Source organism: Dicentrarchus labrax, unplaced genomic scaffold (assembly GCF_905237075.1).
Source record: "Dicentrarchus labrax unplaced genomic scaffold, dlabrax2021, whole genome shotgun sequence".
Classification (NCBI taxonomy): Eukaryota; Metazoa; Chordata; class Actinopteri; family Moronidae; genus Dicentrarchus; species Dicentrarchus labrax.
The window spans coordinates 27,210,514-27,227,163 of record NW_026136711.1 but is presented as its reverse complement, the minus strand read 5'-3'; the positions used below and the strand labels follow the sequence as shown (position 1 = coordinate 27,227,163).

The 16,650-nt window shown below is 41.0% G+C and overlaps 1 protein-coding gene across 3 annotated transcripts in view; it reads right to left on the bottom strand.

Annotated features, from left to right (window-relative positions):
- The window catches only part of slc12a5a (solute carrier family 12 member 5a), a 153,858-nt gene that overhangs the window by 48,448 nt on the left and 88,760 nt on the right, over positions 1 to 16,650 (bottom strand). For all 3 annotated transcript variants that reach the window (XM_051413599.1, XM_051413600.1, XM_051413601.1), the window contains exons 2-3: positions 1,000 to 1,100; positions 293 to 430 (exon numbers count right to left, since the gene is read on the bottom strand). In XM_051413599.1, the coding sequence (XP_051269559.1) occupies positions 293 to 430; positions 1,000 to 1,100 (239 nt within the window). The remainder of the gene's footprint in view (positions 1 to 292; positions 431 to 999; positions 1,101 to 16,650) is intronic.

Here is a 16,650-nt window from a genome sequence, read left to right as displayed (position 1 = left end):
AAGTGTTTTAAAAAACCTATTTTGATAACTGATTAACACAATTTCACTGTACTTGTAACTTGCATGTACAATGTCTCTGTAATGCAATCATTATTTCTCTGAACATTTACCAACATAATCCACAGCTACAGCCAAATGCATACAATGAATGTACCCAAATTTAATATACTGAGTCAAACCGCGTTATCTCCGCCATAGAGAAGATGACTGTTTACAGCGAATATAATAAGCATACACGGATGTACTGTTGTGTGCACTGCCTCATATGTTTCTGTTGGCTTTTGTATCGTACCTTGACGGGTTTCTTGCGCGATGACTCTGCCTCGTTGTTCTCTGCCTCCTCGTGCTCCTTGCTACCTTGGGGCAGGTTGGAGTAGTTGGCCAGGCTGCTGAGAAGAGACGACACCATGGGGCTGGTGTCCATCTCCTCCTGCAGAGATACAAACACAAACAGGAAGGTTGGAATCAGTCTTTTTTATCACGGTTTTCAATGAAAGTAGAGGAGAAGAGATCTGAGCCAAACCCACATCTTTACTATACTTGTGCTTTTTTAACCCCCTCATCCAGCCAGGTAAAGCCGGTACTGTAACACTCAGAGTACTACACATTCAGTTTAGTACCACTCTTTGCTAAGACCCCTATTGCAAATTCCAATCCAACTGGAAAAAAACACAGAGTGCTTACACGATACATTGTTCATTTTCTGACTTTGTTTTCTTTTTTCTTGTTTAATCTAGAAATCCCACTGCAAGCACGATGTAAACACACTTGTGCAAGGCTGAGGCAAATTGCCTCCTTGAAGTTCTGTTCCTGTAGCACTCTGAGATTTGCTTGCATTAACCTGAAGTTCCCACATGCCCTTCACACAGTAATTACCCTCATTAATCGATGTCAGAGCCCCTATTCAATCACTGAATTGTGAGAATGAGTGTATCCTGCTTCTTACGATCATGCCTGATTGTGTGAGTGAATCAGCGTGTACAGAATATTGGATCGTACCTCAAACAAGGCCATGTTCTTGCCGTCATACTGCTGGCTCTTCTCTGCGGCAACATCACTGCTGTTGATGAAGGGGCTGCTCTCCTTGGGATTACTGTCACCTGGAAGACATAAACACACACACAGACCTCCACTTTTAGACTGGACTGAAATAAAGCAGACCACAGAGACACCAAAAGAAAGGAAAATGCACAAGCCAGACCCAAGCTTCTTTGTGTCAAAATAGGCAAAGAAAGACACACAGACAGAAAACTAGAGCCAGGAGAGGAGGGGAGGCTTGTTGTCTCCATAAAGCGCCCACAGTCAGAAATGCAGAGAAACAGAACCATAACTAATGGACTGTGAGTTTACAATATGTGCAGTGCTATATATTCCATATGGCCACAGGAGGAACACACACTGGAACATCTCAATCAGTTTTACGCTACGCTGACAAACAACAAGATCACAAGTTTGAACACCAACACAGAGAAATAATAAGAAATGTTCAAACGCTCTGCAGCTTTTTACCCTCAAAACACAGAACGCTAGAAACAGTGTGATGTTATCTAGGTGACAGCTTGCTGTAGGCATCATGACTCCATCGAGAAGCATCTGTCTACGAGTTCACAGTCTAAGGCAAATCTTCAAAACAAATAAATCTTCAAAACAAACAGTACTGGAAGGGCAGTGTCCATCTCTCGGGAGATTTATTGATCGGACCCTCTGCAAGATCATCAACAAGCTCACTGATTTCCGATTGAGGTTTGAAAATGGATTACATACAACACAAGACCTTGGTCGATCCATTATTGCTATGCGACTGTCCCACTTATAAAAAAAAAAACACATTTCTTAGTTTTCTCTCTGTGTTTTCCCCAGTTTTTTAGCTTTGGTGTTAAATGTTTAGTCCTAAAGACTGAAAGAAAACCAAGTTGACCATAAAAATCACTAGAGTGAGAGAAAGAATGAGGTAACCTTGTTTGATGTTAACATGCTAGAAATGCTAACTCAACAGCAAATTAACATGTTCATTGTGAAGCAGCCACAGGAAGTCCCGAGTAATGATCAGAAGTAGTTCTAGCGTCATTATCGAGCGTTAATCAAGGTTGGTATTTGTTTAGCTTAGAACTGGTAACTGCAGCTGTACTGCAATACACATATCAGAGGTAAGAAACACCTTTGCTGCTGCTAGAATTACGGCAGTGTAATGATGCTTCTATTAGACACCTGTGGTGACTGTGTGGGGACATGAGGGTCCCGCTGTCACTGGAGGGCACCCACAGGAATTTAAATACAAATAAGAGAGCGACAACTTTCATGGAAGCTACAAAAAGTGTAATTGGTCAGCTTGGGCTGCATTGCCTGTTAATCGTGTAGGTACATTTGTTGCAGGTTGAAGATAGAATCTGAAATCTTGTTCTTTATGGTAATTCTGGTTTTCATTCTCTCAAAACAATTATTAGTAAAATTTGATCCACACTGCAACTAACCATTATTTTCATTGTTGATTATTAAGGTTTTTCAAGGAATCCATTAATCGGTTAGTCATGTCAATGACATGTCAAACGTCACAATTTCACAAAAATCGCAAGCATATTTTGACTAGCAGTTGAAAACCTGAAAAACATTTGTAGCTTACAATATAAAAACCCAGAAACTGTAAATGTTTGGGAATGCTTCCGGGATTCATTGATTATGAACATTGGTGGATTAATTGACCAACTGATTTAGCACTAACTGTAAGTGCTGCTTTTCAATCAGAGAGAAAATAAGAGGATGTGAACGTAAGCATACACCAGAATTAATCATCATAATGAATGCATACTAACTCTTCATTCACATAAGCGTTAAAGCAGCTGTGACAGTTGACTGGTCAAATCTCGTGTAGATCTATACAGTAAAGACGATGACAGAGATGTGGTTCAACAGGCGACCCCTCATATTTTTAAGCATGTTAAGAATAATAACACACCACGGCACTGAAAAGACAAAATTTGAGTCTAACTTGATTCAACACAGTTGATTGCAGAGGTTAACGCCCTCAGACCCACCCCAGTACTGTTAGGTACCAACAAGGCCTCATGTGGATCCAGTGTGATTTTACACCTCTCATCTAGAAATATATCCTGGTGGCGAAGGCGGCACAGAGCAAGCGGTCCTATTTGCGCCTTCCCCTTCGAGCATCTCTTGAGGGAGACAGCAGATTGCTCTCCCTCTGGCTCTCGGTTCTGTCTTGGACTGAGCACCACGAGACCAAGTTATTTATAGCCAGGATGCTGCAGCCATGTGCCATGACGTCGGGGCACCGCTAACAGCCGGCGTGCTGTTCTACAGAGACAGAGCAATAGGGCCAGTCAGACGGGGACACTGAGAAAAGGGGCCGCGCATGAAGATTCGGGGCACGAAAAGAGCACAAAAAAGAACGAGAGAAGCAGGCAGAGGAGATGTTAATACAAAGAGATGGAAAGCGAGAGAATGAGGGTGCAGATGAGAAGATGGAGAGAGACACAGATAGATGGGTTGAGAGTGAATAGTGACAGGGAGAGAGATGCGGGCTCGGACAGACAAAGACGAGGCAGCTAGACCTGAAATGGGAACCCGCAGAGGGAGAGACCGAGAGGAAAGAGAGAGACACACTTAAGTCTCCAGCTGTAAAATGTAAAAGCTTCTGCTCCTGCACTTAAGGTTCAGCTCACTTTGACCTGGAGGTTAAAACACACAGAGCGGTTAAAAGGGAGGCTGGAGACATCCGGCAGAGGGTTTTCAGAACACGTGGATTATCTGGTTTGTTTGTTGCAAACTATTTTTACCTCATCAGACCGCGTGAGGATGATATGCCTCTATGATACAAGAGTGCTACGTGCATCTGTGGAGACGAATAATATCAGGCTTGTTGAACAGAGCAGATGAGATAAAACATCAATGAACACAGGAGAACATGGGGAACAGAGGGAAAGGTACAGAATGCACTAATGTATCCACTTTGGTTACTATATTTATCATATGCCTTTGTCTCCTAATTGAAATTTACATAAACTTATGTAGTCCTTCCACACTATGTTGATAACTTGATATGTTGATGAAAAGAAAACTGAAAAAAAAGATAATTTAGCTATTCTGGCTTTTTTAATGTGTAGATTTTCTGCTTTTATTTCTTTTTTTTAATATTGCAAATAGTCATCATCCTGTTAGAATAAACTGCAACACACAACTGAAGTTAAATATATGAATTAGTCTGAGGGAATTTCATATTTTTACGATTTTAAAAAAGTGTGTGTGTGTGTGATGATTGTTTTGTGTGACTGACTCATGTTATGTCTTCTTATATGTGTAGTGCAAAATAACTCTTATATATCTAATATATCTTGATCTCAGTGAGACGTTTTGAATAGATAAAGTCAGATACACTCGCACCAACGACTATACAGTTAAATTTGGGGTGCTGGAGGAAGCTGTGACAACAGAATATGTTGGCGTCATCAGTAGAGGTTATAATGTCGAAGTACACCTGAATGAATGTAATAGGATCTCACTGACACAGATGGTGAAACATAAATGAAACAAAAAACAACTCCTAGATGTAAACCTGAAAATTATTTTCTCCATCTCGATTTTCTACGTACTATGGAGTGTTTATCATGTAGTGACTGTGTGTTTCAAGGATCAAGGTACATACAGAGACCAACATACACACACAGAGAGCACTTCTTAAAGGATCAAAGGGATAAGTGATGTAAGTGGGAATACACTCTCACTCACACACACACACACACACACACACACACACACACACACACACACACACACACACACACACACACACACACACACTTCATTGTATATCTGAAGGGCTAATGCCCCAAAGACAAATTCTCTCCCCTATCACTTATCTCTCCACGGCCCATTTCTCCTCATCGTCTAATAATTAAAACTCCATCATCAAAGGAATGATGGATACCCTCTTTTTGGAGAAATGACAGTGCCTATAAGAGTTTTGCTCTGACCACATCCCTGAAACAGCTTATCCTCCTTCAATCTGATGGGATCCGTCCAACAATGGCTCTCACTATCAAAGCCTCTGCCTATCTATGGTCAAAATCCAGAGCTTTACTGCTCACTGAGTATGCGATCGTCTTCCAAATCCTCTACAAAACAAAAACACTCAATCTGCACTTCGTCTCTCATTTTCTTGTACGAGACATTTCACAGTAGAGGTTCGCTGTGAAATATGCTGAAACTCACACTTGCACACTGCAGTGTGGTTTATAACCTACTTGGTGTCATGCCAAGAAACACAATATGTTTTGTCTTTATGGATTCATTTATTGTGATACATGCTCACTGTTTTATTGTTTAATGTTCAAAATTAAATATGCCTCGTTTGTGGAGTGGGATTTTCTCTAAAGTTCAACTAAATTCTGCTTTGACCCCCAAATACTTCCATAACCTGCATCCATCCAATGGCGTTCCAGCGCTGATGGTAGATTACTCTAATAAATGAATTCTACGAAAAATTGTGATAATAAATGTATATTTTTTAAAGACAAAATATTTTATGGTTAAAGCTTCTTATATGTAAGGCTTTGAAGAAAACAAGCAATCTGAAGATTTTACCTCGGGCTTTCTTGGAAATATTTCTTGGGCTATTTGACATTTTATAAACTAAATGTTTCATTGATGAATCTGAAAAAAACAATACTAGATGCTGATTCTATTCATCAGGGTGACTTCACAGCAAAGATTGGGTCAGAAAATGTTTATATATATATATATATATATATATATATTAAAAAGAAATAATGTTGCTATGTTCTAGCCCATAACCACCCAATACTGTGTTTTTATAGGATTTTAATGCTGTTATTGCTCTACAGTCTATGCTCTACCACACACAGTATGGCGGAGTAAAAGTTACTCATTTGGTGCGAGGACAGCATTAAAATATATATTATATATAATGACATATGCATGCAGAATAATATTTACTAAATTGGTTATATAAGTATGATCATACGTTGTGTTTTAACTGGATGGTTTGGAGACGTTTGAGTCCCACTGGTGTATTTCTCACATGTTCTGTAGTCTCTACTTTCTAGTGTCTTTCTAGTATGAGCTGCAGCAGGAGTCAGGACACTCCAGGGTTTGAGTGTAAAAATAACTTTTACTGCAAATGAGTGGGGGTCTGGTCCACCGCTTTTACTCGGACAATTCACAGTTTTCCAACAGATCTTTGAACAGAGCCACAAAGGATTACTTGGTGAGAGCTATTTGACTTTGTTTTATTGATCCTCCTTGTATGGTGGCGAGGTGGCGACAGTCACGGTTACTGCTGCTCTCTCTTTACACTTACAGTCTGTTGCTGTCTCTCCCTCCCTCCCTGCTCTGTGTCACGCTGCCATATCTGCTCTTTCTCTCTGCGGACTGACTTCAAGGGGAAAAGCCAAAGAGCTGGATGTTCATTCTTGAGGAGCTGACTCAACAGAGGCTCAGGGACCACTTGTTGATTTGGTGTGCGTGTGTGTGTGTGTGTGTGTGTGTGTGTGTGTGTGTGTGTGTGTGTGTGTGTGTGTGTGTGTGTGTGTGTGTGTGTGTGTGTGTGTGTGTGTGTGTGTGTGTGAAAGTGCAAGTGTGTATATATGTGATGGTGCATATGCTTGGCTCAGACTCCACTAACTGTGTCGAGCAGCAGCAGAAGAACGGCTGTGGCCAATTAATCTTAGTCTGGGCAGAGATGGCTGGATTTCAGCCATTTCATGTTAAAATAGGGACATGTGAAATATGATTACTACTCCAGTGCCACTGAAATAGTATTTTTATACACGCCCAAAATGTATTCACAGCTACTTCATGTATGAAAGTAAATATGGACTATCCTTTTTGGCTGTTAGTCAGACTCACAGTGGAGTAAACAGTGAGTACATGTGCTTGTTTGGAGACATTTAATTTGTATCCAGAGAGAAATGCTTCATCTGGTGGAAGAGTGAGGAATTTAAATGGAATTAGTGGGATGGAAACAAACAATTAAAAAAAGACAGAGTTGGATTTTCTGGCTGCGTTCCTCACCATTGTTCCTTAGTGCATCGCTAAATCCAAGCAGGTCATGAGTTCACTCAGTGATTCTCTCGTCTCCTGTGAATGTCACCACAGTGACACATTAATTCGTGACTGGCAATCAATGACAGAGGTCTCTCTCTCTCTCTCTCTCTCTCTCTCTATATATATATATATATACACACACACATAGAGATAGATGGAGATTGGATATTGGGTGGAGTCAGGTGAAGGATTAAGGTCACTTTAATCTAAATTCCAGTCAAATCAGGATTGACCGTGATTTAACATGTACCCAGACATATCCATGTGCAATCCTGGAAACGAAACGAGTTTGCCTAAAACTGACCTACATGTAAGAGCTTTCAGTTATAAGGCAGTTTAATATAATACAGATCACAGTTCATAATAATATGGCTGAAATCAATGTTCCCATTTGAATATTTCTTCGGATAATAGCAAATGTATGTATGCAAAAGTGCAATTTTTGTTTTTTTTATGTTTTATTCCAACTTCCTTCTTCACTTAATTTGTGACTACTGTGAAAATAAGAATAGAGACAATAACTGTCTCTATTCACTTTGATAGTTAATATTTCTGTTGCTGTTTTCAGTATTCAGTACCTTTTATCGTTTTTTTTTCATGCTTCATTTGTATGTAGGTTTCTTATCTATGTATTTGTTCTTGTATCTCTGCTTTAGTGACTTGAAACTAACCGTTATTTTCATTATTGGTTATTCACAGATAATTTTTTTCTCAATGAATAAATTAATCTATAAAAAAAATTCAAACAAGGCAGAACCTATGTTTATATCTTCAAATGTCTTTTTATCTGACCAATAGTAATACAAAAAATAATAATTTTTGAGTAGCCTGAACCAGTATAAATGATGAATAGATTAACAATAGTATTTCTGAATAAGTGTCTAATTGTTTCTGCTGTAAAATAGTCAACTTGATGTTAAATGCAATAAATTCTGTCCTCTGTTGTTTCTTTGGAATCACTAATGTGGACAACAGAAATGTAAAAGTATTACAAGCTGTGATCATATCATCACAACTCGATAAAGGTCAAAGATGACAAATGATCATATTAAATTATTGCACAGCCTTATACCTATAAATTGGTTTAACCTTTCAAACTGATTGAAACCAAATATACTGCCTCCATCCAGCACAAAGTCAGACTTCTCCATTTGTTTAAATTCTAGACAAATACATATCTGCAAATACCAAGTTTCCCAGGTTATGACATAAGCATTGATTATCATTTATAACAAGACACGAAGGCAAGAAGAAGTGAGAAAGTACCTGTTTTTGGTGGGGTTTTTTTAAACACTACATTTACAAGTGATTTACAAAAAGCACAAACATAATGTACAGAGGAAAAAATAGCAACAGCATATGGTTACATGCCCACATCTGCCCCCACACACTGTCATAAATAGATATTCTCTCACTCTCTTCTTTCCGATCATGGCTCCAGAACCACATCAGAGACACAACAGCCTTGTATAACGGGATCTCACGCTCTGTGTCTTCTCCCACACTCCTCTTTCTAACTATCTTTATACTTCTTCTCTGCTGCTGCCCGCACACATAATGTGCTTTTATGGTTATATGTATGTATGGAAACCACAAGTGTGGATACCGACGTAGAAATGCCCTTTTTTTCCCCCTCGGAGGTACTGCAGGATGTGACCTGTACTCTGATCAGTATTCAGACTGGTGCTTCAGCTCGGTATGAATTTTAATGCAGCCTTGCCTCACAGGGTACGACTTTGACACAGTCCCTTCTCTCTTCAGCCCCTCAACATCTCCAGCAGAGATCCTCGCTCCTGATTGGTTCCTGAGCAGACGGCAGCTGATTGGCTGAGAGCAGAGGGAGACAGGAGGATGCCTGTGCATGTACATGAGAGTGTATAGCGACTCTTGGCATGTTGACCGGGCCTCCGCACATGTCACTGTCTGATGTCTGATGATGAATGGGTAGGTTTGGTCCAATTTCCCCTCAACGCCGCCGCCTCGCCTCTAGCTGTGCACGTCAGGATTAATTTTTGTTTAATGGCAGGCCCCTGCAATGCCTTCCCAGCAGCACCCTCTCTATCTGACATCCGGCATAGAAGGTGATTGTACGCAGGAGACTGACAGACATATAAAACTAAGCCATCCATCCCCTCTTTATTTGTTAATCTCTGCGACTACCGGCCAACCGGTGGAATATCTTGACAGAGGAAGATACGCAGATGTTGCTGGGAGGTGACAACTGCCAGACTCAAATATGAAATGATGCAGAGAAAAGGCAGATTGAGTATTTAATTCACTGTATAGCATATGGAGGTTTTTTTTTCATAAACTCTTATCGTTCTATGACAGAATTCAATTTATTCTTGTGCTTCTGTTTTCACATTGTCATAGAATACTGTTCAATAATCTCTAGTGCTAATATTTGATAGATAAGAATCTTCTTCTATTTGACACAAAAACACAGATTACAAAAACAAATCAGTACCCTCGCTAAAGTGTCTTGGATTCCTATACATCTGATAAGAAGAAATAGAGGGCTGGCAGGTAGTCGCTGCTAAAAAAAAATCATTTTAGATAATAGATTTGTGGCCTTAAACAATGCCCTTAAGATAAACTTTTACTTTGTTTCATTCATTGTTATTTTACTGTCCATCTGCCAAAATACAGACAAGTTGATAAACTTTGAGTTTTATTTTTATTTTAAAATGCTTTTTATTTACTAGAAAAAGGTCCTAGAACTGTTTGTCACTCAAAGATAATGCAGTAAGGAAGGGTGGTCTTTGTAGTAAATATGGACATATTACACTGTTTATTAAACTCGTTATATAACATCATTACATATTTATCAAAGCAATTACAGGTATATGGGGCTTTGTTCATTAATAATTAATCTGCAGATTACACTCTGTTAATTGATTACTTAGAAATGCAGCAAATGCTCACATAGAGGAGCTGGAACAGGCAAATGTTTGGCTTAAAAAAAAGATACTGAAAATATTAGTTGATCAAAATAGTTGCAGATGAATTAACTTATTAATCGACTAATCGATTCAGCTTTACTTTACAGAGCTTTTGAAACCAAACCTAAGACCTTGTGTTGCATTCAGGAAGAATCACACACACATAAGCTCACATTACTCCATTTTACACCCAAATTTACTTACATGCTGGCACATCAGCGTTTAAACTTTTAAACCAAAACCCTTCAACTCCCCGCAATCATACCTTGGCTTGTTTGCCTGTTCACAACCCTTTCAGCACATTCACTAGACAAGAAAAGTGTCAGGCAGGCAGTAGGCCGCCTGGTATGAGGTGCAGCGAATGGCTAGCCATGTAAAGCCAGCTACACTGAGCCCCGGTGGAGCCCGGCTATCAGACTCCCTCAGGTGGTGGGCTGGCTATGGGAGAACATCCTGTGTCATGTCAGTCAGCTGCATGCCTCCTGCATGCATGGAGACTGCCTGTGGCAGTAACTTTAGCTAGCTGCCTACTGCTACTGTAATTGGTGAGCCACAGAGCCTAACAGGACTGGAGGGATGAAGGGAAGCGATGAAGTAAAAAAAAAAAGAATTGCGTGGGTGGAGGTGAGGGGGTGAGAGCGGCAGGGAGGGAAAAGGACTGAGTGGGAAGAGAGGTGAGGTTGGGATTATACACTGGTGAGGTAATTGGCTGAGGAGCAAAGGTGTCCCACACCTGCTATCTTTTACTTTTGCTTTTTTAAGAACAACTTGCCAGAAGACAAAAAAAGACACAGGGGCAAGAAGCAGATGGGAGCAAGGAGAGAAAGGGAGGTGACAGGATGGCAGAAACGATAGCAGCTGGGAGATTGACATATTTTCATGAGGTCATGGATTAAAAATTCACCCCAACTTATCACATGCCAGGAAACCAATTTAACTCAGAAACATAATTTCCTTCTCGCTGCTCTGATGCCAGGTCCGGTGGAGCCAAGCGCTATCACACTTTTATTACATTTGGCACATTTTTGGACAAGGGGCTCCTATAAGAGGGTTCAGCAGCCTGTGACAGGACGACAGAGAGGTATCTTGGCTGAGTCAGAATATGAGAGAGGGAGGGATAGAAGAGGGAGAGAGGTTTGGGATCCAATCGCCTGCAGCAAGTTTTATAGATGGCAGGGATGGTTTATTCGATCGGTAGGTCTGATCGAAGGTGACAGGGCTATCATCTCGCCAGGTCTTCAGCTTTCTGGCTCTCTGATGAAATGCTGGAGGTGTGAATCGAGGTGCAAATTAACACCTGAGAGTCTTCTGTGCTGACCAAACCCCTCCCGGCTGTGGCCATGTTCTCCATCCTTCCCCACCTCGACTTCCAAGTCAGAGAGAAAGTAATCTAGCCAAAGCCCAGAGGACGATGGGGGGGTGCTCTCTCAGCACCTTCCCTCATTTATTTATTTCTCTGGCTTCCTCTAAGGTGTGATACCATGTCCCTGTGGTGTCTTCTCTCCCACATCTCTCTCCACCTTCTCCTTCCCGCTTCTATCCTCCTTGCCCTTTATTCTCACCCCTCGAGTCTTCTCTCCTCCAGACAAATAACAAAGTCAACAGGCAGGCCTGGGGACACGGAAAACCAATCTAACACTCTGGGGTAAATTGCTGTTCAACTACCACATGCAAAAAAAAAGTAACCCACAAGTACAATTTGAGAACTAAAAAGAGAGACATCAAATTAAAGGATAATAAATAAATCATTAAATGACTAAAAACAATACATTTATGATTGGGGTAAATTTGTTTGTTACAATTGTTCAAAGTGCTTACACAATGTTAAAGAATAGAAATAATACTTATGTGATTAGATCCTGGCATCGCTGAAGGAATGGATTCCATTGTATATTTTGTTCAGGTGAGGTCAAAGTGTGATTTCTGAGGTCTCTTAAAAGCAGCATAATGTTAGTTTGTAAGGTCTATGCTGTCTTACTTTATGCAGAACATAATCATTGAGCTGGCTGGTTAATCTTGGCAAATCCACCAAACAGCATGAGACTTTTAATGTGTTTACTGGACCCACTTCTGGTTCACAGGTCGACGTGCCTACTGGGAAAACTTCCACAACCCCAGATGGTTTGTCTGCTTCTACTGGCCTGTAAAAGCTCTTCCTTTCCAACTGCTCAGAAATTAAAGTGCTTACAGATATCGTACCGTAGCTGTTTCTAAAAAAAAAAAGCAAAAGTTTTCTAATATTCTTATGACCAACAGCTTGTGCTGGTTGGAGCTAAAACATCCTTAAACATCTCTATGATACACTACAATTAGCACTTCAATACTGACTTGACTGCCAAGTGCGCAGCATCACACCACTTCATGCAAAGAGACAGAAAGAGAGACTTATTATGTAACACTGCCAAAAATAACTTCAATGAAACATTTCACCATCCTCTCTGAGAGTCAAGGCAAGCTGGTGTGGTGGGGTGAAAGGCTGAGGGGGATAAATCTACATCAGACTAATATACAAGAAGACTAAAAGCATAGATTCAGCTCATTTGCAAGGCAACAACATCAGTGAGCAGCCAACTCACAGCCCTGTTTAAGTGTATGATGAACAACGGTTTCAACTTGGTCCAGGACCGCCACGTGTAACACAATCCTGAGTGGCTGAGTGCATTTTCAACAGTCTTCTCGTAATGAATGTCATGTAACTAAATTGTCCAGGAGCGATTTGTTAGTGATACGTAATATAATGGTGCTGGATAAAGTTTTATCTAACAAACTCTCTCTTAACCAAAAAAGTTTAAATTTCAGATTTCAAGTTATACACTACCCTCATATATTGTTCACTTCAGTTCAGCTTCTCCCAACAAAACAAGCTGCTGATGTATAATCACAGTATAAAATTGACATGGCTAATGTGTTTGCCTACTTAAACATTCAGCAAACACAGAGCAACGAAGGGGCGGGCGGTTACCAGTGAAGCACTGAAATACGGTCCAGAAAGTCCAGTTGGAGTAAAAGATGAATGCATTTTACGGCTCATCAAATGCCAAAACAATGTACATTAGTTTGTAATACACAGGATTTTACACACTCTGGAAAGTTATCACGAAAGCAGCAATTTTATCGACCACAAGCTAAACAAAAGAAATATAGTCTTCATGTTACAAAGTAATCTAACAAGGTGGCGCTGCCATTTTGCCAGATCCCCCTGCACTGGCACCCCCAATTTAAATGAATGACTCAAATAGTCTAATATTCACTCTTCTGTTAGCTCTGTTTTGCTCTTTACCTCTTAAATGTCCCACTATTTTCACCAGCTAGTTGATAACTTTGTCTGGCCTGGAGTTTGGTGCTGAGCTGGTAGTTGACGGGGGGTTTATTAGAACGTTTTTGCTGAAAACAGCTGCCTGCTACTGCTGAAACATGACTGATGGGAGCAGTGAGAGTGCACCACAACAGTTATGGACAGGAAAACCAAAATAATAAGCTGAAAGATTCAAAACACCCAGTGGAGCTGGTGACAACTGCAGAGTCGAGTGATAATTCTCTGTGGGTTTGTCACTACAAATGACACCTTTCACATTACACATAATCATTTGACCCCATGTTAATATAAAAATATTGATTAGCGCAACTTTAAAGTTCAACTATATCTTGGGAGGCCAATAGTCCTGCATCAGCACCACAGGCCTGACATTTTAAAGCAAATAAAACGAGAGGGGAAGCGAAGGAGCAGGAGGGAGCGAAGGATCAGCCATAATGAGGAGAGTTTACAGCCTATCAACTTCAACAGGAAAAGTAATGGAGTCAGGAAAGACAGACTGCAGACTGAAGCACTGCAGCAGGCGGACAGAGAGACAGACACAAACAGACTGACAGACAGACGGAGCCGCACACAAAAAGATTAGAGCCTTGTTCTTCAATCTGGCCTGGGCCGATAAGACTACGGCATTCAGGGATTTATCAGGAGCCTCAGTACAGGTGCATTACCTGGACGGCTGAGCGCAGTCCCAGTCATTTACTGATAGCGTACAGTATATGCTCCTCAGTGTGTGTATGTGTGTGAATCTCAGCTTCTAACACTTGTGTGCTCATTTTCCCATTTATTTGTGAGTGTGCGTGTGTTTATGTGCGACCACTCTGCCCAGAGACCCACCGCAAGACCGAGGCTCATCTTGTCGAAGCCCAGCAGATCTTAGTGGATATTTCTGGTCTCTGGCAGATAAATAAATAATGGAACACTGGTTTGGATTTAGACAGAGATGAAAGCATTAAGAGCAGGGCTTTTTACAGCTCTGCCCTCAGAGAGAGAGACAGAGAGCGAAATAAAGAGAAAGTGGTACTGTGAAAACATACATTCACACACACCCACACACACACACACACACACACACACACTCAACCGTGTCCCATCCCCCCAGAAAACAAGGCCACCTCTTCAAAGTTCACTAGCACACCTGGAATCTTTGTACAGTATAATGTCAATGCTAAATATGGCTTACTAAATTTATGTGCGTGCAAGTTATCTGCATTTTATAAAATATTAATGTGGTACGCAGTCCAAAAACATTTCTTTAACTTTGGATTCTTACCACAAAAAGCCGCCGCTCTTTGGATGTACTCTGGAGAAAATGTACAGAGGAATGAGAGGAGAAAATGAAACAGGAAGTTATAGCCAGTGAGCTCAGGGAGTTTATCTCCACTCGACTGTCTCTTTTGGTCTAGACAGAACTATTTTCTTAAATAAAAAAAATAAAAAAAGGGAGAGGAAGTTGTAAGAGAGGGCCTCTAGGCAGAGGAGGGAAGTGAAGGGGCTGTTTGAAAAATGATCCACTCTCTCTCCATCGTTTCCTCTTATTCACCTCCTTTTCTCTCTCTGTTACCCTCTGTAGACCGTTGCCTGGCTGGTAGGAACCACTGTTCACTTGAATAGAGAGAGTGTGTGTGTCAGACTGCGTCCTGGTGGGCCCATAGACTCAAAGACTGTGGCTTTTGTCTGCCTTTGATTACTCTATGAATTATGCATCCTGCACCTCTCCGTTTGTGTGTCCATGTGTGTCCTTTGTGTGTGTGTGTGTGTGTGTGTGTGTGTGTGTGTGTGTGTGTGTGTGTGTGTGTGTGTGTGTGTGTGTGTGTGTGTGGAACTGAGCCAGCGACTGCAGTGTTTGGTGGCAGTGACTGATACTGCTTCGTCCTTCTCAGACTCCCTTGCACGCTCACACACAAAGTCATGCATTCTTACGCAGACAAACACTAACACACACTAACACACACACACACACACACGGAAACTTAGTTACAGTGAGTGATATCTGTCCTTGTCTGCTCTTTAATCTCCCAATATCTCACTGGCCCTCAGAGATCTCAGCTTGGACATGGTGAAGGTCAAAAACCGTGTGTAACATCAACAAACCTGTATTGCTTTAATTAAAGGCAGGGCGTGGCTCAGTCTGTGATACGTTCTCTTACGGGGACATTTGAAAATTCTTGGCACAACTGAATTTGTTCTCAGAGCTCAGAAGTGCTTCTTTTGTCTGACTAGCAGTCCCAAACCCAAAGATACACCATTTACAACGATATATACATGAAAAAGCACCAAATGTTTGTATTTTAGAAGCTGAAATAAAGGATATTTGTTTGTTTCTGCCTGACAAAGTATTTGTTTGTCGATTGACTAATGGATTAAATTGCACAGCACTAGCTTGGACATAAGATGGTATGAGTCCAGAGGGGATACTGATACAGACAGTTCATTCTACAGATCCCGTGGTTGGAAATAATCTCAATCAGCTGCCAGCTTGTGAGACAGAAAAGGAGCAGTGAGTGGAGCTGCCTAATAAAAACACTGTAAACCAAAACACAGCACTCAAATAGAGTTTCACCCATCGGCAACAACAGGATGCAACATATTTGGTGTATCTCCGATGCTTCTTTCTGTTCTCAAACCACTCTGTATCATAGAGCTACTTCAACAAAATGGCTGCACGATGCATTCTGTTAAGTTCATACCAGACCAAGTGAGGCTGTAGTAGTTAAACTCGGTGTACTGAAGGGAGTAAAAGTGTGTTTTATTGCTAATGGATTCAACTTCAAAAAGAGAAAGAAAGTGTTATTTATTTTTCTTAAAGTACGTAGTCTCGTTCTGATAGTGTCGACAGGCTTTATTAGCACTGTATGACTTTCCATTTATAAAAGCCTGTCACATTCTGAAGCGCAAAATTACAAACAGCAAACAACACTGTGGGGAAATCACGAACAATAGGCAAGAGCAGGAGACTTTATTTCATTCACGGGTTTCTCCTGGACCACAGGAGAGTTGTGATTACGACCGACCAGGTGTAAACTTCCAATAGAGTGCGACACTGCGGCACAACAGTCTTGTGGTCATAACTTTTCATAAAGTGACCTTCTGCTGTCACAGTTATATCACCACATCCATCCATCGTGCCTGTCTTGTGTCTCCTCCTCTCTCTCAAGCCCAGAGGAGTCCTCTACTGCTGAACAGGACATTAGAGAGAGAGAGAGAGAGAGAGAGTCTGGTACAACCCCGCATTCATGGCCGAGGAAATCCCTCAAGACGGTGTGTTCTGTGCATATAGATAAATGGGGAAGGCTGGGTGTTTTGAAATATGCAGTGGTT